The following is a 23,594-nucleotide window of genomic DNA, read 5'->3' as shown; positions in this document are numbered from 1 at the left end:
CGCCCCGGAAGTTCCCGTGGTGCCCCGCGGCCCGGAAGCGGAAGCGCGGCGGGGCTGGAGCCGGAGCCGGCGGCGGGCAGATGGCGGAGTGCGGGCCGCAGCCCCCCGGGGGTGGGAGCGGGGCTGCGGGGGCGCCGAGCCGGCACGAGAAGAGCCTGGGGCTGCTGACCACCAAGTTCGTGTCGCTGCTGCAGGAGGCCAAGGACGGCGTGCTCGACCTCAAGCTGGTGCGGGGGGGGGGGGGGGCTGCTGGCGGGTGGTGAGGGTCCGGGGGCGGCTCTGCGGGAGCTCCCGCTGCGGGCCGGGGTCCTTCTGCGGGGGGCGAGGGGGGCAGCGGAGCTCCGGCGGGCCCGGTCCTACGGGGGTCGGAGCAGGTTTGGAGGGGGGAGTCGGGACGCGGCGGCGGCCGGTGCAGCAGGTGCGGGGAAAGCGGGGTCCCGGGGGCCGCGCTGAGGCGTGCGGAGGGGCCCTGTGCCCTCCCCCCCGCCGGTCCCTTCCGAGCGGCTCTCCCCGCACCGCCGGTCTGTCCAGCCGCCGCTTTCCCCAGCACGGAGGAGGCGGCGGCCCTTGCCCGACGTTGCAGGCGTTTGTGTGCTTCAGCTGGAGCCCCGCTTGGCCGCCTTGACCTCTTCTGCGTTCTTGCCCCACACCAAGGTGCTGTTTGATCACTGGCACGATAAGATCCAGCCTCCGAGACCTATAGAAACAGGCACCTATAGAAACTGTACCTCCCTGCTGTGCTTCGGCCCTCTGGCACGCGTCAGGAAGGGAAGTGTGGTCAGATTCCTCCCTGCCAAAGATTGTCCCTGACGCCTTTAGGCTATGGAGAAACGCACCCTGCTTCTGCGTTGTGAAGATCTTCACCTAGAGGAAGTAACTCTGCCGTTGTGGCATATACAGTACTTAAACCTTTTCTATAGGTGAAGTTCCTTTGCTGTGGTTTGCACAAATACCCCTTACGTGGGCATGCGCGCCAGTGCGCTCTGACCCTTTGCAGCAGCAGACAAGTGCTGGAAAGCCCCGAGTCTCCTGGCTGTAGGCTTCCATCCTCTCCTTCTGGGCAGAAGACCAATATTTTCCTGCTTAAAACATCCCTTAAGTGGGAGTCATCTTTGCTAGCGCGATTTGATCAGTTGTGCGGTGTAGGGTCTCCGAAGTCCCGCTCCGTTACTGGTAGGTGAGAGGGAACGTTATTCCTGTGCTGACCCGCTCTGTACGCGCTGCCGCTGTCGTTGCTGGTCCCGGCTATGCCGGCACAGCACCCGTTAAACTCTTGCTGGTGGTAGGTTGCCATGCGGTTGTGGCAACAGGCGTATCGGCGCAGTCCGGTCTGTCCCGAAACATGATGGGTGGAGAGTCGTGTGAGCAAGGCAGGGGAGTCCTGGTGCTGCTCAGGACCTGTACAGCCATGCTTTACTCTCCTCCCATTGTCTTTCAAACAGAGGTGCCTTTTGAAAAGGTGTCAATTCTCTATCAAGCGGCATCAAATCAGATTTAGAAAAGACCTTTTGAGTGTCAACTTCGCTAACCTGTTGTCAGTCGCACAGACAGCGCTCTGCATTCCTCCTCCCGTCCCCATCTCTTTTACCCTGAAGGAGCACTGAATTTTTAGGCTGCCAGACTAGTGTCTTCTAGCACTGCTTTGCTGCTGAGAAATGGTGATTTTTGGGCCCAGTGCAAGCGAGATGGCTGGAATTTGGTTTGTGCTTAGTCGGAAGGTTGCTGGATAAGAAAAGGAATGAAGGGGCAGTGGCTTCTTCTCATGGTCGTAATGACTTTGAAAACATGGCTTTGTAATTTGAGGCGCTGGAACAAGAGAGGTATGAGATGGTGAGCAGAGTGCTTGGCCAGGAATTAATCACACGGGCAGGAAGGAGCAAAACATGACTGAGAGTTTGGAGTTAAGCATCTAACCTTTTTGCAGGCTGCAGATACCTTGGCTGTGCGACAGAAGCGACGGATCTACGATATCACGAATGTCCTGGAAGGCATCGGGTTGATCGAGAAGAAATCCAAGAACAGTATCCAGTGGAAGTGAGTGACAGAAAAGGTCTAAATCGTTTGTGGGTCCCTTCTAGTCCGAGTCTAAATGACACCAGGGTTACAATGCCCTGCTTGGAGCAAGGTTCCTCGGTGCGGGCTTGTACTTCCCCCAGCTGGGCTATGCTGATAGTAGCAATGAGGAAAGCTGAAGTACGTATGGCGTCTCTTTTACAGCAGAGCTGTTATTTTGGTACAAACTTAAGTATTCGCAGCAGCTTGGGCTAGAAAAGATGCTTGTCATGGCGCTGGGGGAGAGCCCTGCCAAGTCTGTGGGGTGTAGGAAGGTGCACCAAGTGTTGCTGTGCTGGAAGGTGGGGATCTAGAGCAGGTGCACATGAGGGTTTCCAGGGGATCTGGGCTTGACGTATGAGAGAGGTGGCAGTAAGAGAGGTGGCAGCCTCCCTGAGAGGTTGGGGCTGGTCTGATGCATGTCACTCCTTTTCACTTTCCCCAGAGGGGTGGGTCCTGGCTGCAACACGCGTGAAATAGCTCACAAACTCATCGAGCTGAAGGCAGACATAGAGGACCTGGAGCAGCGGGAGCAGGAGCTGGAGCAGCAGAAGATGTGGGTTCAGCAGAGCATCAAAAACGTTACAGAAGACGTGCAGAACAGTCGATATCCTTTGTGTGAACTGATTACTCCATCTCTGTGTTCACTTGCTGGGTTGGTGCCGCGCTGCTCAGGGCAGCGGGGTGGTGGTGACCTGTTGCTGCTGGAGGATCTGCCTTTGAAATTACTGTCCAGCCTGGGATCCAGCTTTCTCTGTGGTGCATGGCTTCTCCTCTGGCTTTTTGAAGTAAAAACCAGTGTAATGTTTACCATGATGAGAAAAGTGCTTCTCTCTGAGTCACAGGTGCCGCTTTCTTGAGCACAGAGCTGCTCTTGTGGCTTGCAGACCTCGCCACTTGAGTGTGTGGTGTGGAGAGCCTTCTGGGAATGGTATTTCTTGTGCTTAGGAAGGAAGTGCCAGGTGCCCTTTGAGTTCTCTGTCTTCGCAGGAAGCTGCGGCCTTTCTCCTTAACCTTGGAAACATTAGCATATGTGACACATGAAGATATCTGCAAGTGCTTCACAGGTGAGGAAACGGTACTGCATCGTAAAGACATAACGCTGCAGTCCCATCAGTCTGTCCCAGCTGCTCTCCTTCCTCCAGGAAAGAGGAGGCAGCGGACCATGGGCTGCCCAACAGCATCAAGTTAAACATAGCATGAGCCCTGAGGCTGTCCAGCGTTTGTGTGCCACTGAGCTGTAGCTTTCTTGTCACCATCAGAGGGGGCAGGCGGTTTCTTTTACTTATGTTTAAAGGAAATTAGCGGCTGTTCCTAAGGAAGTCTTTTTGCTGGGTGTTGGTATGTGGGTGTATGTGTGTTATGTTAGAAGCCCTTGATTTTAAGGGCTTATGTGGACATTCTTCTAATAATAGGAAGCAAATTTTATTAGAAATCTGGGTGTAAGCGGGAAAATAGTATAAAAAGTGGTCCCTCGGCTGCATTGTGCCCTCCACCAACAAGAATGCAAGAGGGAGGTAGTGAAGAGCAGGGCAGAAGGGAATACACGGCTTGCTGTGACCTCGCTCCCTTGCGTACAGCCTTCCTAAAGCTGTGAGGCGCCTGTGTAAAAAGCCGTATGTTCCCTCTCTCTGGGGCAAAAGTGAAGAAAACCCATGGGAGTTTCTCTTTCTTCTCTATTGCCAATTTGAACGATAGCTGTAGGACCAAAAAAAAGAAAAAATCCCCGGTGGCCCGCGTGCGATACGGCAGTCTGCAGTACACAAACTGCTCGTCTCAGCTGTAGCGGTGTGGAGTGGCAGCTCCTTTCTGCTTCGGTGGACACCTGACCCCGTGCAACCTGCATCTGCTTGCTTGCAGCAGAGATTGAAGCTACTTATCCCGCCCCCCCCAGCCATGCGTAATCTCACCCTTGCCTGACTCTCTCCTCATCTCTTCCAAGCACTCTTCTTGCCCTGCACTTCATCAGCACTTCTATTTTTCTTTTTTGCCTTTGCGTGCTTTCCTTGTTCACCAGACTTTATGCTGCTCAAGTTCCTGCGGGTAGCTTATGCATCACCACCCCCTTTGCTTTACTGTCTCTTCTGATTTAAGCTAGGGCTTTTTGGGGGCAGGGATTGGGTTTTCAGTTTGACAGTGCTTGGGGCCAGATAACTCGTAACAGTCTGGAAGAGTTTACTGGAGACCAGCAGACAGCTTATTGCTTGGTTGATTGAGTGTTTTGCATTTTATTGCACCTGTTTTTTGTAAACTGGTTTGTGTCTGAAGTCAGACCTCACCAAAATGTGCAGAGATCAGATCTTACCGATCTAATTCCTTCTAGAACAGAGGGTTGATCCATGTTTTTGCGTTGTCTGTTCAGTTTTCCTGTACAAATGTGCCTTGGGTGACTTTTTTTTTTTTTTTCCCCCCTCTCCTGAGCATCTGAGCCTTGCAGAGGGTTTTTGTTGGACTCTTGTGTTCTTGAACTGTGGTGCAGGCTGAATTTCAGCTCCTGCTTTTTCTTATTGACCGCTGTTGAACTTGCTTTCTCAAAGTGAGTTAGGGCTTGAAGATTTCCATGCTTGGACTCTTGTCAAATATGGATTTAGTATTTGGATTAATTAAAAACAAGAAAAAGTGAGAATATGTTAGCTTTTAGTGACTGGGAAACATAATTGTCCCATCTGTTGCTGTGATGCATTTAGCACTTGTAGAATCCAAAAGGAAGAGGAGCTACACTGTACGCTGTTTTGTAAAAGTATTTGGGAGGTAGCTATCAAGGGAGATAGAAATGCAGCGCCTGTGTTGCTGAACCTAAAAGGTCTTAAAGCTTGAGCTTGTGTCTTTGAGCTTTATTGTGCATTATTAATGTCTTTTAACAATATTTTTCTTAAGTGCAGATCTGTTAAAGGAATCCCACCTCATTGACAAATCCTGTGGTACTTTTAATCCCTGTACCTTTTGCTGATCTGACCTTTGATTGCCTGCCTGAAATTAAAGGATGCTGTCCACTCTCTCTTACTTCTCCGGGGATCTTCTGTGTTAATTATCAAGTGAAGCTTAATGCAGAATACCGGTGAAGTGTGAATACTAACCACACCAAAGCTTAAACACTCAAAGTGAAAGCTGCTAACTGCTCAGTCCGAATACGTCTAATGTTCACAGCACTGGTATTTCTCTGTTCACGTTTCTCTAAACCCGGATGTGGACTGGAAGCTGCTCGCCTGTGACTGTTGTGTTATTAGGGGCGCGGGTCTTAAGGAGCTGCAGCACTTGAAAAGGAAAGATGCTGTCAGCCTGGCTCCCAGCCCCGCGTGTGCTGGGCTCTCTGCAGGGTCAATACAGCTGACACCAGGCAGTTCTCTTGCCAGTAGAGACTGGGGAGCGCTGGTTTCACGTATGGGTACTCCAGCATGGCTCCTGAGCAGAGTTCAATACCATCTCTCTGCTGGCAGTGCAGCTTTTCGAGTTGTGCGCTCTTTTGTTTATAATTCACCTCTAAAAGCTTGTGACAACAGGGTGAAGGATCCTCCCCTTAGGATTCAGATGTTCTTCAGAGTGAATTTAAGCCAGCCCTTCTGAGGGAAAGAAAAGAGTCCTGTTAAGGGTGCTGCTAAAAAACTTTAGGGTTGCTTTGGGAGAAACTTGGCAGGTTCTTTGTGCCCTGGGCACGTTGGGAGCTGTGCAATATACTGAGCAGGGTGTAAATGGCAATCCTCCACGGAAGGGAGCGCAGGAGGTAGGGGGCTTTGAGGCGGGGCTCTTTGTCAGTGCTTAATCATCATCAGAACAGTTTGTGCCCACTGAGTGCTGACCAGTCTGTTTTCACAGGAGACACCCTCCTTGCAATCCGAGCCCCGTCAGGCACGCGTTTGGAGGTTCCCGTCCCGGAGGTGAGGGATCATCACGTGGGCAGAGTGCAGGGGTGTGTGGGGGTGTGGGTGTTGTTGCTGGATTGACCAGGCTGAGAGTTGGCAGTCAGGGGTTTGACGGAGTCGGAGGAACCGGCAACCTGAGGAAGGCTCCAGATATTAAATAATTGCCAGGAACCTGTTGTTTGGAAGTGAGTAATTGCAGGAGCACCAGAGGAGGGCACAGTCCTGGGAGTTGGGGGAATTGTGTGTGGAACCATGCTGAACTGTCTGGACAGCACATCTTGCCTCTGGGAAATTTCTGTTCTGTTTGAAAAGGGCATTTAATGTACAGTTGTGTTCTGCTTCTGACTTTTCTCAGGGCCTGAACGGGCAGAAGAAATATCAGATCCACCTGAAGAGCACAAGTGGTCCCATTGATGTTCTCTTAGTAAACAAAGATGCTTGGAGCTCTCCTCCTGTCATACTACCCGTCCCTCCCCCTGAAGACCTCATTCAGTGCCAGGCAGTTGCACCCTCAAAACCGCAGATACCACCGCTCACCCACTTCCAGGAGGCATCTGTTCCCAGCAGCACCCAGCCCTCCACACCGACACCCACTAGCACTCAGGACCACAGCCCTCCTGCGCAGAAAGCCGCCAGCACAGGTGAGGGGGAGGCGGCAGGAGGCAGAAACGGGATGGCAGCCGACAAAGGAGAGTGCATTCCTCGACCTGGCTGGGGCTGGCGCTGCTGGTCGTGCAGCATTGTCGGCTCCTGGCAAAGGCGGCACCTCTGCCTTTGGTGCAGTGAGCTTTTTCTTTTGCCTTGAGTAGTGGGACGGGCTGGGTGTGCTAATGGAAATGATACAGGTGGCTTCTGAAGCTTGAGGGGGTAGTGGCAGCCTGGGGGGGCAATGGTGGGGGGGAGACTAATCACGCAGATTTGTTAATTAGCAGAAGTTTGTAAAAGGGTCTGCTCGAGTCTCCTGTTCAACTTTCGGTTTGAAAAAAGGCTGTCAAAAATACTAGATTAGGTTGGTTGTGGCTTTGTCCTGCCAGATTGTGAAAACCTCCAGTGGTGTAGATCCCCAGCTTCCTCGGTGAGCTCTTCAGGGCTGCAGCACCCTCTCAGCTGCATCTCATGCCTGTTGTGCATGTTACATCCTTTGGCACCACTGAGAAGTTCTTCATTTGTGTACCAGCCTTTCAAGTAGCTGCAAGCTGCCGTTAGATCGCCTGTAGACTTCTCCTTGCCTGACCAAACAAGCTCAGCTCCCTCCACCCCTCGTAGGCCACATGCCACAGACTCCTGGCCATCTTGGTAGCCCTCAGCCGGATCTTCTCCACGTCCTTCTTGAACTGGGGGATGGCCAAAGCTGGACACGCTATTGCAAGTGCAGCCTCAGCCCTGAGCAGGATAGTAACTTCCCTCAGTGTGCTGGCCACGCTTCTCCTGGTGTAGCTTACTACCTGGCTTGTGTTAGTTGCTGGAGAGCGCGGTCTTGGCTTACGTGCAGCCTGGCACCACCAAGACTGCTCTCCAGTGGAGCTGCAGCAGGACCTGGGAGTTTTTACTTGGTGAAAGCAAGAAGCCTTCTTCCTATGCTTGTGCTTGCTCAGCGTTGGCAGCGAGGCTTCGGGCTGCGCTGCAGCTGCTTGCTTTGGGGATGGTGGGAGACGACATTCCTGGGTGTGTCTGTGGCTCTTTCCAGAATGTGGCGTCTCAGCAGCAGAGTCCAAGAGCAGCGGCGACTTTGACCCCCTCAGCAACGTGTCTGCGTCGGCCGGCCAGCCGGCCGGGTTAGATACCCAGCCGCTACAGTCCTCTGCCTCGCTGGACAGCAGCTCCGTCCTACCCAGCCCCTCTACCTCCTTCGAGCCGATCAAGCCCGATCCCACAGGAAGTGAGTATGCACCCTCCTTTCGTGCGTTGCCCCGAAAGCGTGCCGTTTGGAGCGAGGGAAGGGCTGCTGGGCCTGGAGGAAGAAGCTGAATTCCATTCTGCTGTTGGTGTCAGCAAGACTCTGCGAGGGATGAGTAGGCATTTCCCTGTGAAGGTGCTGGGGAGCCTGGTGAGGAGGTGACTGTGTCATGTCTCGTGTCCTGACACTTCCTGTGACACCAGTGCTAGAAAACCTGCAAGGGACACTCACATGGCACATGCCTCTGCTGTTATATGTGGGATTATTCCCTTGCAGTCCCTTCCATAGTGCTAGGTCTAATTTTTGAGACTGCGTGAAGCTGTAGAATTTTCAGCCGTCACTGAGAGCACCTTTGTAACTCTTGGGGAGTCTTCCTTTATTAGGAGAGCTCTAGTGTCTGTTTTCCTCCTTTACTCGGACGTACTTCATCTATCTTTAGCGATCTTGTGGTCTTAACGGTCTCTCGGTGTATATTTGGGGAGCTTCCTGATGTGCTCGGTGAGGTGAAATGGGCTTTAAACAAGGAACATTTGAGCTTTATGGCAGGAAATGGCAGGCTGGCCCAAGGACAGAAAAGAATCCTCTAAGTAAGACACGCTGCTTTAAGGTTTTGAAGCCTACCGTCACTGCAGAAATACTCTCAGAGAGTTACAGTTAAAAGAGGAAATCTTGCTGAAATTAGCTCACGCAGTGCTTTTTTGCACATCTGCTGGCGTGTCGAGAGAAGCGTGAACTGTATGCCCTCATCTTGGAGTAGCCTTGACTGTGGAATTAGGCCTTTGATGTGTGTATGGCTTCCTGTAGCCCAGTGGGCCTGCGCTGACTCTAAAGGAGTCGTACATCAAGGAGGCGTACGGACGCTGACGCCGCGTGAGGGTTACATACAGGCAGTTACTCTAGAGCTGCTGACTGTGATAACATGTCCACATCCCGGGGCTCCTACAGATCTATTTTAAAGTAGTTGAGCTTAAGTATTTTACTGCTTATCATTTCAGCAGAAATAAGTGACGGGGGGTGTGGGAACAGAATTTCTGGATGGCGTAGGATGATTTGGGTGCATGAGGAGTACAGTGGGACAGCAGCTGATTATGCTGTAAAGCATTTCAGACTCTTCATGTAACAATGCAAACCATTTGGTTTGTTGTATTTGCAGTACTGGAACTTCCCAAAGAGCTGTCAGAGATGTTCGATCCAACAAGAGGTATGTTCACTCCCTGACCACGGCTTTGTTCTGTGCCTGTCTACCCACAGAAGTGGGACAGTTTGTTTTATGCACTCCCTTTTGGATTATTTTGGGGTTGTGGTTTTGTAAGGTGCTTGTGGTTCTTGGTGGCTGCTGGCTCTCTGGCTCTCTACTTGTAGTTAAGCACTCTTAAAATTACTGGTTTCTGTATGTATTTTTCTGTCTTCCTGTTGCTAGCAACCTCTGTTAGTTTGCTCCATGGTGTGTAGATGAGGGCTTTCCCTTCCCTGTACCAGTAATTTTGGAGCAGTAGGGGAGGAGAAGCTGTTACTTGCGTTAGTTCTGCCTCTGCCCAAGGAACGTTGCTGCCTAATGGTGGGCCAGACTCTGGGCCTAGGCGCAGGAGAGGTGAAGGAATTTGGTCTAACATAAGCCTAAACTGGGAAACTCTCTTTATTTGCACGTTTATTTCCCTTCAATGCTGACATAATACTTTCTAGCCCCGCGGCTCGGCAGAGCTGAGTACACACAAGCGCTTTTGTAGCAACAACAGGATATGTACAGCAGTCCCTGGTTCTGTGCTCTAGCAGGTGCTCTGGGAAAGCGCTGCCGTTGTATAAAAACCCCGCAGTCCCAAACGCATGTGCGCCAGCCTCCGATCCGTGTGTTGGGAGCCTTGGGCTCTGCGGTCAGCCTGGAGAACACCTTTCCTCCTCACTCAGTGCTTGCTGCTGTAGACAGTGGATGAGGTCTTGGTAAAGACCAAATACCTCTGAAGAATAAATTTGACTTTGCAATGTGAAACATAAACTGTTGTAAGGCGCCAGCCCGTGTAGAAGGTCTAGCTTAACCCAAACTCACTGTGTGGACACTATTAAAAGAGATGTTTGCCATCTACGGTAATCTGTGTTGTTTTATCTTGCCAATTTGGAGGATGAAGGTAGAGATCCAGGCGTGAAGGACAACGCAAGATGGCGAAGTCAGATCCACTATCGAATTGTGAATGAAAGCTGTGTGCTGCAAAACAGAGTCGGCAGCTACTGAGGCAAAGCTCAGGACTGTAAAAAAAAAAAAAAAAAAAAAAAAAAAAGCAACCCTGCAGAGCTCAGAGAAACAGGCCTTGCAGCATGCTCCATGCAGCTGCCTCATCCCTGCCTGATCCCAGTGATGTTGCCCTGACGCTGCAGCTGCTTTAAGGCTATGCAGTTCAAGCTGTGAGAGCCTGGAGTTCTTCCTTACTGTTTTGTATTTTCTCTCTCTTTTAACTGGGTGCTTATTAACTGCTTGTTTTAAACTCATATCCTGGAAAAAACCCTGAATTTCAACACACACATACACACTCCCTGCTGTATTACCAGCTCTGACCTAAGAATGCAGGTTCTGCGTTTAATTGCTATTTATCGAAGCTGGTTTAGTCCTGTCTAGTTGCTTGGTGTTGAAATTCTCCCATCTCCTGGCACTGAATTAGGTAGGTCCTCTAGGAAACAGCCTGCTGTGGATAAACATCTTGAAAATGGGCTGACCTGAGTTTCTTTTGTGAAAGCTTATTTCAAGTGTGGGTAATATCAATCCAGTTAGATTGAGTTAGAGCTGAACTTGGTAAAGCGGGAGAGGTGTTTAGAAAGCTGTTTTCAAACGCTCAGCTTCTTAAAGAAAAGAGATCGACTTGCACGAGCTTCGCCTGGCTGCTTGTCTCTACCCTTCAAGTGCCTTGTGGACCTACTAGCCAAGAGTAACAATGCTGGAGGAGGGAATGACATTTCAGAGAGAATTAATTTTGTTACGGTTTTGTGTGGGCAGCAGAGGGGAGAGCAGAGGTAATGGCCCATTAAGAAGGGTATGCAGAGCTCAGATGTTCATTCTGCTTGGCAGCGGGCGGCCAGCGAACGTGCCCGGGCATACGGCTGGATTAGCCACCACAGCATAGCCGTGGGGGAGCAAATTAGGGGGACGGAGGACACAAGTCTGGAGGACATTGAAGGTTTGGTAGTTCTGCTGCTCCTGGAACAGCTCATTTGGTTTTTAATATTTTCCCCGATCTTAGCAGAGTTGGTGGGTGATTGAGGATGGTGAATACATTGGGCTCAGCTTCAGGTACATGTTGAAGAGTTTCCTTTGGAGGAGTTTGGGGCACCAGCCCGCGTGCCGGTGCAGGGGTAAGGCACAGCCCATCACGTGGAGGAGACTGGCGTGTGCTTGAGCTGAGCTGGCAGAAACTTCCTGCAGAATTTTTTGATGTAGCTTGAACTGTCCAACAGAGATTTCCCTTTGCCCGTGGCGGGAGGCCCAAGCCTCCTTTCACCACTGCCTGCTCTGCACTCTCTGCCTTAGCGAAGGGAGAGCGTGGGTGAGGAGCACCCTGGGAAGGGTGGGGAATTACACAGGAACAGACCAGGGAAGCAGAGTGCATCGCTTAACCGTGCTTGTCTCTTCCCCAGAATGTATGAACTCGGAGCTGCTGGAAGAGCTGATGTCATCTGAAGGTGAGTTTTTTGAATCTCTCCACCACGGTGTGGCCTTTCTGGGGGAGGAAGACCGTTTTGTGTCGCTTACCCAGCTGACAGCCTCGTGACTGCAGACTGTTTTCTGGGCTCTGGACACAGACTCTGTTCTCACTGTCCTGCCAGTCCTGGAGAGAGCTGTGAGGACCAGGAGAGCCTGTCTCTTCGTATCACAAGGCTGATTTGAATCAATCTCAAAGACCGTTATTGTGAGGTGGCCTTCCTGTGGCTCGGCAGCTCGGTGCCCATTGGCAGCTCTCGGCTAGGCGTGGGAGTGCTGAGTTTTGTAACCGAGTGTGGGCTTCTCTTTCCCCAGTGTTTGCTCCCTTGCTCCGCCTCTCCCCTCCACCTGGAGATCACGACTACATCTATAACCTGGACGAGAGCGAAGGCGTCTGTGACCTCTTTGACGTGCCTGTCCTCAACCTCTGACTTCTCAGTGCGGCCGCAAGACTCGCAAACACAGACCGTTTTGTAACTCTTTGGAAAGTGTCTATTTTTGGATTCCTTTTGTGCTAGAGCTTGATGAGTGAGCGATTCAGAGATGCTGTCATACGGACTCAGAACTAAGAGATGTGGACTTGCAGGCTGGGAGCCTCCCCGTAGTTTCTTCCTCTTCCTCTGTTGCAAGTGCAACTCGCCCCGCCGCATCTCTGTCTCCACTGGATCCTGGGCCTCACTTCAAAGGGTCTGTGTTTTGAGCGTTCCCAGTTCACCTGCAGAGTTTGCCCATGTGCCTCTCCGAGCTTCCTCAAATCTGCATGCCTTGGTTTTTCCTGCACTCCTAGAGGCACTTTGCACCTCCTAGGTACCAGCTGCTACAAGGAGCCCTAATACCGTGGTCAGTTCACAAGCCCGGAGGTAGTTAGCTAGATTTCTCAATGTGAGCGGTTCAGACTGGGGTGGTTATAGTTCTGAATGACAACGGGGAGGGGGGGGGAAAGGCACCAAAGTGTCCGTTTCTTCCAGTGACTCCAGACCAAGCTAGTATGTTTTACAAGAAAAAGCACTTTTTTTAGCCAGCTGTGCCTCCTGGTGGGACTCGGGAGTTGAGAGTTCCTAGTAGGACCCAGGAGCTGAGTCTTTCCCTGCTCGCGTGTCAGCAGGAGCGCTGGTTCTGCGCTCACCAGTTTGCTGATGCGCAAGCCCAGGGGCTCCAGCTCCTTGTACAGCAGCTGTGCTGTTTCTACAGGGCTAAAGAAGAGGTGCCAGTATGTGGTTTTTAAATTTTTTTATTTGTTTTTGCCTGAGTGAAGAGATGTTTGAAAGGATAAGACTGCTCCAGCTGGTGCCTGTAAGGTACTCCAGGTACATCAGAGCCTGCTCATATTTGCAAACAGCCGTCTTCTCCAACCATTGCACTTGAGCGTTCGACTGTCTAAAAGGCGACCAAGCAGTAACAATTCAGTAGTACTTTGCCGTGACAAGTTACGTAGGTGTTGTCAAAATAGTGCTTTCCCCCCAGCCCTTTTTCTCTCTTAGCATCTGCTGAGGATCAGGCTTTCTGTATATTTGAATTTGCTCCTCTAGTGTCCATACCCACGCTCCCAATTCCTGATCCTGTGGCAGGTCGCTACCTAGTGTGATGTTTTCTCCGCATCATTTTTTTCGCAAGATTTTCTTCATGCTGTGTAATGGAAGGGCTGCCATTGGGTTCGTTGTGATGACCAGGTGGTGCCAGTCCTGGACCCTGGTGCATTTTAGTTGGAGTAAAACGCCCCGATGGATTTGTGTTGTATTTTCCAAGCCCCAACTTTGGTTTTTGGTCAGATCCTGTATTTGAGTGTCTTCAGCTTTGCACATCTTCCTGCCAACACAGTGGTAGCAGCTGCCCTGCCTCTCCAGCTCCGCAAACTGCCAAAGAGAGGGCCAGGCCAGGAGCACGGCTGGCCGTTGCAGACAGGTAGCTTGCAGCCATCCACATAACCAGCCTATGTTTAACTTCTCTGCTTAGCTGCTCGCTGCCTGTGAACCACGTAACCAGCTGGAGCACCAGCAATAAGGGATGTAAAGTCTTCAATTTTTGGAGCCCACAGAAGTGAGAAGAGTATGTGCTTGGGACCTGCGTCCCCAAGGTGCCTCCTCGGGCCGTCCTAGTTGCGTGGCACTCCTCCAGAAGAGCTGTTCCCCTCTGCAGCCCCGAAACACCGGCATCCTCTTCAGGGAAAAGCATGAAGAATTCCGGAGGAACAACGGGACGCTAGTGTGGCAGCTGCTGCTGGCAAGACAGCCGTGGCGTGGGACCCCGTTGGGGGGTGAACTTCCAGCCCGCATGCAGCCAGTCCCCGAACCTTCCCTCCTTCGCATGGAAGCTGACCGAAACCCCTTGGTCCTGCGCGCGCGTTAGCTAGGCTCCGTGGCTTTGGTGTAGCTCGAGCTCTTCGTGTACTGCCTGGCCCTCGCCCTCCTTCCAAGTGTTTGTGTTCGCCACCAGTTAGACAACCTTCAGAAAAGGATACCTAGAGAAAAATTTACAGTTGCAAATGAACTTTTGATTCATATATAAAGATTATTTTTATACTTTTTTTGCAAGGAAAGAAAATTGCCTGTAATATTTGTACAGTGTTCTGACATGAATAAACAAAAAAACTTTCCAGAGTTTCCCACCCCGCCTCTGCCAAACCCGGAGGGACGGGTTGCCTCCGAAAAGCGGGGTGCCGGCCGCCCCGCTCGGGGCCGAGCCCTTTCCTGGCGGGAGGTGGGTCCCGTCGAACCCGCGTCAGCTCAGGTGAGGGGGCCGGGCCGGGCCTGCTCGGGGCTGGGGCCGGCACCGCCATCGAGACGGGCGGCAGCAGCGGTGGTGGCGGTGGCGGCGGGGCCTTGGGGCCGGCAGCAGGGGCCCTCCGGGAGGCGGGGAGGCGGCGGCGGCGGCAGCAGCGACCCGGAACTGCGGTGCGGCGGGGCGGGGAGCCGTGCGAGCGGTGACGGTACCGCTGCGGGAGCCATGCCGCCGCCCAAGGACGTGGTGAAGATTGCCATCCAGATGGTGGGAGCCATCCCGCAGCTCATCGACCTCCATCAGGTACCGCCCGGCACCCCCCAAACCCCCCCGGACCCCTGACCCCAGCTCATGGCCGCCCTCTCGCTTGCAGACCAAGCCCCTCGCCTCGGTGCTCAAGGACGTCTGCGATGCGTGAGTATCGCACCCGCTGCCCGCCACCGGGTCCTGACAGCCCACAACCTGGGCCGCCGCTGGCCCGGTGGCAATCGGCACTAGCCATACGGCACTGTGACCGGCTGCCCGTTGCCGCAGGTGGAGCCTGCCCAACGCCGAGCACTATGCCCTGCAGTACGTGGACGGGCGGCAGACCTACATCACCGAGTCGGTGAGACACCCCCCCAACCTCTTCCCAGCCCCGCCGACGCGGTGCTCGCTGGCTCACCGGTTCCTCTCTCCTTACAGAACCGCGGAGAGATTAAGAACGGGAGCATTTTGCGGCTGACCACCTCCCCGGTACATCCCTCTGTCCCCCCATCTCCTCCTTCGCCGTGTGCTCTGGTGGGATGTCCCCGTGCAATGGGGCGATGAGGTGCTCCAAGCCTTCTGCCACTGCCTCGCTTGGCGACTTCTGGCTCATGACGGCTCCTCTCGGTGCCTCAGACCCAGCAGAAATAACACTGGGAGGTGACATGTCTCAACCTTCATTCTCCCTCGGCAGAGCTTGGGGGAGTTTGAAGACAAACAAAATCATCTTGAGATGCTTTGGACGTGTGGGCCAACTCATCGAGTGTTCTTAGTGTCACACCAGCTTGACCTTCCTCAGCTCCTCCTGGTCTCTGCTCTGGTGGCTCTGTCTCTCGGTCCAGCTCCTCACCAGGGCTGCTCTAGCCTGAGCCTCCTTCCAAAACTTGCGCTTAAGCTCTTCCAGCCTCTACCTCCAAGCTTCTTGCTGCCTTTTGATGAGCCCCTTTGGCTTGACTCTTTCCTTCCTGGTAGGACCAAGAAGCAGAGAGGTTGTACAGCGGGATCCAGAGCAACAACTCGGATGTGAAGACTGACTCACTAAAGAAGCTTGCAGGCCTCTCCCAAGATGTTACCTTTGCTCAGGAGTTCATCAACAGGAATGGCTTGAAACAAATCTTCTATATTGTGGAAGAAGGGAATGCGTGAGTATCGGGAGAGGACTTTCCCTGCAGTTCTTCTCCCTTGCTAATGCTGCATGAGCTCCAAGCTGGGCGTTAGAGCGGGCTCCATTCGCATTCCTGGCTTGTTGAGCCCTGTGATGAAGGGCAGTGCTGGCAGCAGGGCGCTTGGCTCTGCAGGCACGTGGCTGTGTCCCTGCACGCTGGCAGCCAGGGGAAGGTCCCTGGGGTCTGTGGTCCTGACTCCTTGTGAATGTGCCCAGACTTGAACCTCCCATCCCTTCCCTGGCTGGGTCAGCTGCAGCCCCACGGGTTTTGTTGCCAGGAAACCTCTTGTGGTGCCCCTAGCCTCTGCTGCTGCTCAGGCCCACCACCCCGAATAATCCCTCTGCCCCGAGGTTTTAGCTGCAAGAGATACGCAGGCAGCTTGAGAAAACCCTGGTTGCCAAATACTAGTGCCTACTTCACTCTTTCAGGACGTGATGATGCATCTCCTCTGAGCTCCTATCTCACAGAGGATGTGGAGCCTAAAACCAGGCAGTGCAATGCCTGTTTCTTGGCAACAGGGGAGGGATTTGGGGTGGCTTGGCTTTCCTGAGGGCTTGTCTGCAGTGATCTTTGTACCGTGGTAATGCAGCTGTCCAGAAACTGTTGAACTTGCCCTGCCTCGACTTCCTGGGATGACTAAGCCAGAGTCCAATTTCTTACCCAATGGTCTCTCTTTCCTTTCTTCTGCTTACTTCTCTCTGCTTCTCTGTTTGTAACATACCTACCAATGTGCAACTGTATTCCTGTCTTGTGGTGGTGACTGTGGGGTATCTGGGCCCATCTTCACTGCGCTCGCTCCTCTGTCCCTCCAGTACAGGGGAGATGCTAGCTCACACCCTGAAGGCCTTCATGGAGCTAATGGAGCACGACTTTGTTTCCTGGGAGACTCTTAGTGCAGCCTTCATCAAGAAAGTAAGCGTCTTCTGCAGGCTCCACAGCCTGTGCCCTTGGGATTCCTTGTTGCCTTCGTCATCCAGGCTCAGCCTGCTGTTGACAGATGGTTTTGTGTCTCGTAGATAGTGAGTTACGTCAACATGAACACGGTGGACGCATCTGTCCAGCAGCTCTCCTTGTCTATCCTGGAGAACATGGTTCCCACCAGTCGCCTCCTCTTTGAGCTAGTCAAAAAAGAAGTGACGCTGGATCGTCTTCTCACCCACCTGCAGGTGTAAGTGGAGAGGCCAGAGCACCGTTCGCCCCCATCCCAAAGCCGGTGGGGATGAGGCGATGGAGGGGATTTCTCCGGGTCTTGCCGATTATCCCTGGCACAATGTTGTATTGTCCCTTCCTAAACAACCTGCGGGAGGTCAGCCTGTCCTGGCCCCGATGCTGGGGGAGGGATGGACTGTCCTGGGAACCATCCATTCCGGGTCAGATTCCTTCATTCGTGGCCTCTTTTGTTCAGATACTTTGGTTCTTTAGCTGACTGGCCTTTTTTTGGCATTGGCTCTTCCTTCCTTTTCCCTGGTGTACGTAGGAGCAGTAGTATATTCCCTGCAACTTGGGGGTGGTGGTGCTGTGCTGAACAGAGTTTGTTAAATCCCTCAGCTAAGGCGAGTTCTTCATTCCCACATTCTCCTCGTACTTCTGCATCTTTTCAGTTTGGAGGTTCTCTTTCTAGAAAAGAGAGGCTCGTGTCCAGGGCTCCTGCCAGACAGGAGTCCGCTGCTCACACGGGGTTTTCCTGCGGCTCCAATGTGCTGCACCCAGGTGTGTTGTGCAGAGCAGTATCCGATCCATGCGTAGGCCCCGCTGTCAGCAGCTGCTCACTCCTGGCCTTTCTGGGTCCCCTTGCTCCGCACAGTGGGGTCCAGCAGCAAAGGGAGGAGAGGACTTTGCCTTGGGGAGGGCAAACCATCCTCAGAGCTGGTGGCTCTCCTTATCCTCATCGTCATCCTCCTGCAGGACAAACGCCCAGCTGCAGCTGAAGGCGATGGCCCTGCTCATTGCACTGCTGCTGGCTGCGACCGACGCTGAGCGGCGGGTAAGGGGCCACGCTCTGCCCGCGGGCAGTAGGCAGGACCAGGTGACGGCAGGGTGGTGGGCAGCGCAGATCCAACAGGGGTGCGCTGCTGAGGGCCCTCGGCTGTCCAACAGCCCTTGGAGTAGTTTTGGGGGGGATGCAAGATCTCAAATGACAGGAGGAGCGTCACGGCTGGTGGTGGCACAGTGACCGTGAGGGCCCAGACCCAGCGCCTGGCATGGCTGGGCACCCTGTCGTGGGGTCTTGGGCAGCTGGGTGGTCTGCTCTAGCATTTGTGTTCTCTGGGATGGCGGGGCCACGAGAGATACCCAGAGATGTTTCAAGTCACTCTGCCCCTTCTCCTTGACTGACACCACCTGTCCTGGGTGCCCTGTGGGGCAGGATCTGTTTGAACCCTGCTTTTTTTTTTTTTTTTTTTTTTTTTTTGGGAAATGGTGGTGTGCTGAGCTGGGGAATGTCTCACAGCCTCTTCCCTTCCTAGGACATGATGGACTACCTGCAGGAGAAGAACATCAGGCAGTTTATCCACAAGGTGAGGAGCTGGGGTCGTGCAAGGGTCTGCTCTGTGCTTCAGCCTCTGTCCTTCCTCCCCAGCCCCTGTCCCCTCAGCCCAGCCTTTGGTGGCCGTGCCTGGCTGGGTTCCCTGCGTGCCCCACACCCCTTCCTCGATGCCTCCCACGGGTGCTGCCGCGCTGGCACCCACGTGCCCAGGTCTGCCACCCTGGCTGCCTGTGGTTCAGTGCACCCAGCTCTCGCCCAGCCCCGAGGGGAGCTGCCTGCCTCCTAACACCCGTGAGAGCAGCAGGACCTGCCGGGCTTTGGCTGTTGGGCCCTGAGCTTGGAGGAACTGGGAGCAGCGGCCCAGGGGAACCTTCTCACTCGCGGTCTCCTGTAGAACATCATCCACAGCTCTGAGCCGCTGGGGGACGAGATGGCCCACTACCTGTACGTGCTACAGTCCGTCAGTCTCAACCTGTGCGAGCGCCGCATGAGGACCTCCATGGATCCCTACTCACAGGTCTGGGAGCACTCTCCTCGTCCTGGTCGCTTCCACCTGTGGAAGTAGAGGCGGATGAAGGTTTGCCTTTGGGTGAACCCAGCAAATTTGATTTCACTGTCAGTTTCTCCTGGGAGAACCTGTTTGCGTGGGGCTCACCAGAATCCCCTTCTCCCCATTCTCCCTCCAGGAACAGCGGGAGCTCCTCCAGTCGCTGCGCCAAACCGCCTTCGAGTTGGAGAGCGAGGCACCTGCCAGCAACTTCAGCACCGAGCGCCGGCGATCCCTGTGTGCGAAGGAGTTCCGCAAGCTGGGCTTCATGGTGTGTCCCTCTGCATGCCCTCCCCAGCCCCATGCTGGCTCCATCACCCAGCCTTGGTGGCACCTTCTGATGGCTCCCCCGAGCCAGGTGTACCTGTCGATGGGCCACCAGGCAGCACCTGTCTTCTACTCCCTTGGCACTGCTAAAGAGCGAGTGCTGCGGAGCTGCCGGGACTCAAAAGGCACAAACCCCGTGGCTGCATCAGGAGGACTCTGCTGCTCAGAGAAGCAAGCAGCAGTTGCTAAATTGCATCCTTTTGTGTTCTTCTAGAACAACAGCAACCCAGCAGAGGATCTCCGCCGTGCCCCGCCGGGACTCCTTGCCCTCGACAACATGGTGTATTTCTCCAGGCACACCCCCAATGCCTACAGCAGGGTGCGTGCGTTCTCCCAGAGAACTCCCTGGTGGAGAGGTGCTGGTGGATCTCCACCTTCTTTTCCTTTCCTTGTGACCTGTCCTTGGCCAAACCCAGGCGAGGATGTCCCTTTTGGGCAGGTGTCCTACTGTTGCCCCATTTCAGATGGAGCTGAGTCCTCCCTGTGGGTAGGAGCAGCCGTTTGAGGCCAATGGCACTGAAGGGTCCCCATAATTTTTAGTCTCCAAGACTCTCTGAGTCCGTGGCCCGTGTAACACAAAGCAAATGACCTTCTCTTCCAGTTTGTCCTTGAGAACAGCAGCCGGGAAGACAAACACGAATGCCCCTTCGCTCGAAGCAGCATCCAGCTCACCCTGATCCTCTGCGAGATCCTGCACGTTGGAGAGCCGTGTATGTGTGCATCCTGGCTTGTCCTTCTCCCTGCCCTGCTGCCTGCCGGCTGGCAGGAGAGGAAACAAGCTGCCGGGGCAGGGGGGCTGCATACACGGGGCCACCAGGCTCTGGTGTGGCCGGCAGCAGGAGAAGGGGAGGGAGGGCTGGAAAATGTCCTGGTTCTCCTGGACACTGAAATCCCCTGGAAAAACTGGGGAGTCTGGCATCATCTGTCCTTCTCACCGCAGGCTCGGAGACGGCTCAGGCCTTTTACCCTATGTTCTTCGGGCAGGATCATTTCTTTGAAGAGCTCTTCTGCATCTGCATCCAGCTGGTGAACAAGACCTGGAAGGAGATGCGCGCTACCCAGGAGGACTTTGACAAGGTGCGAGGGGATGCTGGGGACCCAGACGGGAGCTGCGGCCGCCGGCTGCGTGCAAATTGAGGGGGTCTGGGGAGTGTCTCCAGGCTGGGGGTGACGTCCTGCGTCCACAGGTGCTGCAGGTGGTGCGGGAGCAGATCACCAGGACCCTGTCCCTCAAGCCCACCTCCCTGGAGCTATTCAAGACCAGGGTGAATGCATTGAACTACAGCGAGATCCTGAAGCTGCGACAGACGGAGCGGCTGCACCAGGAGGAGACGCTGGCTGTGCCCGTGCTGTGAGTATGCTGCAGGCAGGGAGATGGACCTGCGACGGGGGGGACACGCCGTGGGGCTGGGGAGCTCAGTGAGCGCCTGCTGAAGTGGCCGTGCTCTTCTTCTGCTGGCTCTCACCCCAGGGAGCTGCGCGAGAGGCTGAAGCCAGAGCTCCTGGAGCTGATCCGCCAGCAGCGCCTGCTGCACCTTTGCGAGGGCACCCTGTTCCGCAAGATCAGCAGCCGCCGCAGGCAGGGTGAGCGCCAGCCTTCTGCTCCTAGGCTCCCAGGACGGGGGCAGAGGCTTGTCCCCGTGTCCCCTCTCACTAGGGAAAGTCACAATTAATCTGTGGGGAGCGGCGTGCTCGGCTCCCTGGACAGGCTAACCCATGGGGTGGGACCAAGCGGGGTGTGCTGATGGGGGCAGCGCTGTCTGCCTGGGGGAAGGGACCTCAGCGGGGGAAGGCTGAGCATTTCCCGACGGCCATTCTGCTGCAGACAAGCTCTGGTACTGCCGCCTGTCACCCAACCACAAGGTGCTGCACTATGGGGACGTGGAGGAGGGGGTGCAGTCTCCCCCCATCGAGAGCCTGCCAGAGAAAAGTAGGTGATGGGGAGAAGGAGAGGGGGAGAAGGAGGGGGAAGCCCTCTGCCCACCCCAGTCCTGACGTGCTGGGGATGCCTTAAGGCGGGAATTGCCCCTCTGCCTGGCCCAGTGCCCACTGGTACTGCGGGACTGGGAGCTGTGGGAGTTCAGGCTGGGGTGGGCTGGCTCTCAGAAGGGCACTGCAGATGGCTGTGAGCCCTCGAGCTCTGAGCGCCGGGGACCTGGGGGAGAGGAGAGCAGGGTGCTGACAGCTCCTCCGCTTGCTCCAGTTCCTGTGGCAGACATGAAGATGCTGCTCATGGGGAAGGAGTGTCTGCACACGAAGGAGAAGAGCTCTGGGAAGCAGAACAAGGTCAGCACCTCCCGCCCCATGTTGCGCAGCTAGTGATGGGTTTTGGTGGTGGGTGGTTTCATGGACCGTGGCGGGTTTTTGATGTGACTTGACTCCTGGGGTGCAGAGGAGCAGCCTGGGAGGCAACTCCTGCTCTGAACCCTGCTGGGCTGGAAAGAGCCCAGCTGAGAAGCCGGCTGCACGCTGTGCTGTCCCCACAGGACGTCCTGGAGCTGGCCTTCTCCATCGTGTACGACATGGAGGAATACTGCCTCAACTTCGTTGCCCCGACCCGGTACGAGGTGAGCTCCAAGGGCTGGGGAGTCATGCTGCGGCCAGACGGCAGGGAAGGGAATCGTGTGCATGTGTCCGTGTCCCAGCCCTCCCTGCTGCACTTCCCCAGGGTGGGAGCCACAGCGGGGGGCAGCAAGCGGCTCTCCGGCTGCCCGGGGCCGGTGCCAGGGTCACCCGTGCTCTGTTTCCCCAGTTCTGCCTCTGGACAGATGGGCTGAACGTGCTCCTGGGCAAGGAGATGACGAGCGAGCGAACGCAGACAGACCTCGACGTCCTGCTGTCCATGGAGCTCAAGCTGCGTCTCCTGGACCTGGAGAACATCAGCATCCCTGATACCCCCCCTCCTGTCCCAAAGCCCCCCAGCAACTTAAACTTCTGCTACGACTTCAGCCATGCAGAGCAGTGAGTGCCCCGTCTCCCCTCTGCGCCCCCCAAAGTCAAGCCCCTTCTTCCAGGCTCTGTCCCTCATCTCCGGCCAAAAGGGATGAGCCCAGGCGCTGGCCAGGGGCTTGGGCGTGCGCTGCCTGCACCTTGCCTGTCCTGGGGCAAACTGCCTGCCCTTCCCTGCCTGTGTCCTGCCCTCCACCGAGCGTCAGGCTGCTGTTTGAGGCGGGGGACGCTGCTGCTTTGCCCCCCTGCCATGGGGAAGCGAGATGAAATACTTTCCAGACAGCTGAACCCCTCTGTGGTGGTGCTGCCCCCCCCACCGCAGCTAAGCTTTGGGCAGAGAGGGCAAGGATGCAGGCAGGAATCAAGGTACAGGCAGCGCTGGGACAAACGGGGGGGGGGGGGGGGGGGGCGGGCAGCCCTACAAAGGTACGAATCCACACTGCCTGGCTCTCCCAGTCAGCGTAGGGGATCCTTTCTGGCCAAGAAAGGGCTTAGAAAAAGGGTGAAACAGCCTTTCCGCTCAGTTGGGCGAGCAGACAGCATCTCCAGAGCACGGTGTGCCTGCCCAGCCAGGCCTGTGCTGCACTGAAACGTTTTTCTGCTGAGCCCTGTGCACTCCCACTCCTGGAAAGGGGGTGTTTAGGGTACAAGCCCCCTCTCCCAGCATCACTTCAGCTGGGCAGGGGCTCGTTGCCGCCATGTCTGGTGTGAGGAGGAGACCCCGGTCTGCCCTTGCTGCCCGGCGCTGTGGCGCTCGTGCCAATCCTGGTGCCTTTCCCCGCCCTGGGCGGGTACTTGCACACTTCAGCCATGCTGCTGCACTACTGCACCACGACAAGCTACCTCCTCCCTGGCCCCCACGCCTCCCACCCCGGTGCCCCGCACCTCCTCGTGCCTACAGCTTCTCCATCGGGTGTAGCCTGTGGCTGCAGCCGCAGGTCGCCGGGGCTCCGACTGTGCCTCTGCCTCCCGCGTACTGGGACAATAAACACTTGTGGAGAACTCGGGGCCGTGTCCTTTCCAAAGGCTTGGGGAATGGGTCAGGCTGACTGCAGGCAAAAAGGGGCCAAAGCGGCCAAGATTGGGACAGTGCTGCAGCACGGAGCGTGAAGAAGCCTTGAGGGTGGCCGGCAGGAAGATTTTGTTCCTACTGCTGAGGAGCAGGCATGGAGTCAAGTCACCTCTGAGGCTGTTTCCAGCCGAGGAAGGCTTAGGTGGTCCTGGTGACAAGTTGGACAGGCTCAGCTCCTGCAAGTGGGCCAGTGCCTCTTGGGCTTGGAGCCTGGAGAGCAGCATCCCGGCCACAGAGAGGCTTTACAGGGAAAGGCCAGGCTGGCCAAGGCTGTCTCGGGGAGGCTGCTGCCCCGCAGGGTCAGGCTCCGCAGCCCCGGCTGCGCTGAACCGCCTCCCAGGAGCCGGCGGAGCTACCGAGGGAATTGAAAGCAACGTGGCTCGCTCGGCTTTAGGTCAGGCTCTTGATGGCCGTGCGGCCGCCGACACGCCGGGCTGCGGTGGGTAACCTTCTCCTGAGCGCCAAGGGCAGGCAGCGGGGCCGGTGCAGGGGGCGCTGAGAGGGGAAGGCCGCGCACCGGCACCCCAAACCCAGGGGCTGCGAGCCGCGGAAACCCCCCCTGGGGACAGGGGAGCCCTGCGGGGACCGGG

At 55.3% G+C, this 23,594-nt stretch overlaps 2 protein-coding genes across 4 annotated transcripts; both read left to right on the top strand.

The window, feature by feature from the left end:
* Positions 1–24: 24 nt before the first annotated feature.
* Positions 25–14,091, top strand: E2F4 (E2F transcription factor 4). The gene is made up of 10 exons (XM_054840268.1): positions 25–227; positions 1,925–2,034; positions 2,498–2,661; positions 3,078–3,119; positions 5,866–5,927; positions 6,268–6,553; positions 7,600–7,791; positions 8,963–9,010; positions 11,431–11,475; positions 11,810–14,091. Exons 1-10 carry the CDS (start codon positions 81–83, stop codon positions 11,923–11,925), a joined length of 1,212 nt encoding a protein of 403 aa, XP_054696243.1. The 5' UTR covers positions 25–80; the 3' UTR covers positions 11,926–14,091.
* On the top strand, positions 14,066–22,889 carry ELMO3 (engulfment and cell motility 3). Of its 3 annotated transcripts, XM_054840229.1 has the most exons (20): positions 14,066–14,515; positions 14,586–14,626; positions 14,747–14,819; positions 14,897–14,947; positions 15,431–15,600; positions 16,437–16,536; positions 16,641–16,792; positions 17,530–17,608; positions 18,090–18,140; positions 18,504–18,626; positions 18,796–18,927; positions 19,198–19,302; positions 19,585–19,693; positions 19,924–20,060; positions 20,171–20,334; positions 20,455–20,567; positions 20,809–20,913; positions 21,187–21,269; positions 21,470–21,550; positions 21,736–22,889. In XM_054840229.1, exons 1-20 carry the CDS (start codon positions 14,066–14,068, stop codon positions 21,946–21,948), a joined length of 2,532 nt encoding a protein of 843 aa, XP_054696204.1. In that variant the 3' UTR covers positions 21,949–22,889. The 3 variants fall into 3 exon arrangements, with proteins under 3 accessions (XP_054696204.1, XP_054696206.1, XP_054696207.1); XM_054840231.1 differs by lacking the exons at positions 14,066–14,515; positions 14,586–14,626; positions 14,747–14,819; ... (2 more) ...; positions 16,437–16,536; positions 17,530–17,608 and having other exon boundaries at positions 16,775–16,792; XM_054840232.1 differs by lacking the exons at positions 14,066–14,515; positions 14,586–14,626; positions 14,747–14,819; ... (7 more) ...; positions 18,796–18,927; positions 19,198–19,302 and having other exon boundaries at positions 19,627–19,693; positions 19,968–20,060.
* The last annotated feature ends 705 nt before the right edge of the window (positions 22,890–23,594 follow it).

Source organism: Grus americana, chromosome 13 (genome assembly GCF_028858705.1).
Source record: "Grus americana isolate bGruAme1 chromosome 13, bGruAme1.mat, whole genome shotgun sequence".
NCBI lineage: Eukaryota > Metazoa > Chordata > Aves > Gruiformes > Gruidae > Grus > Grus americana.
This window is presented reverse-complemented; position numbering and strand designations above follow the sequence as displayed.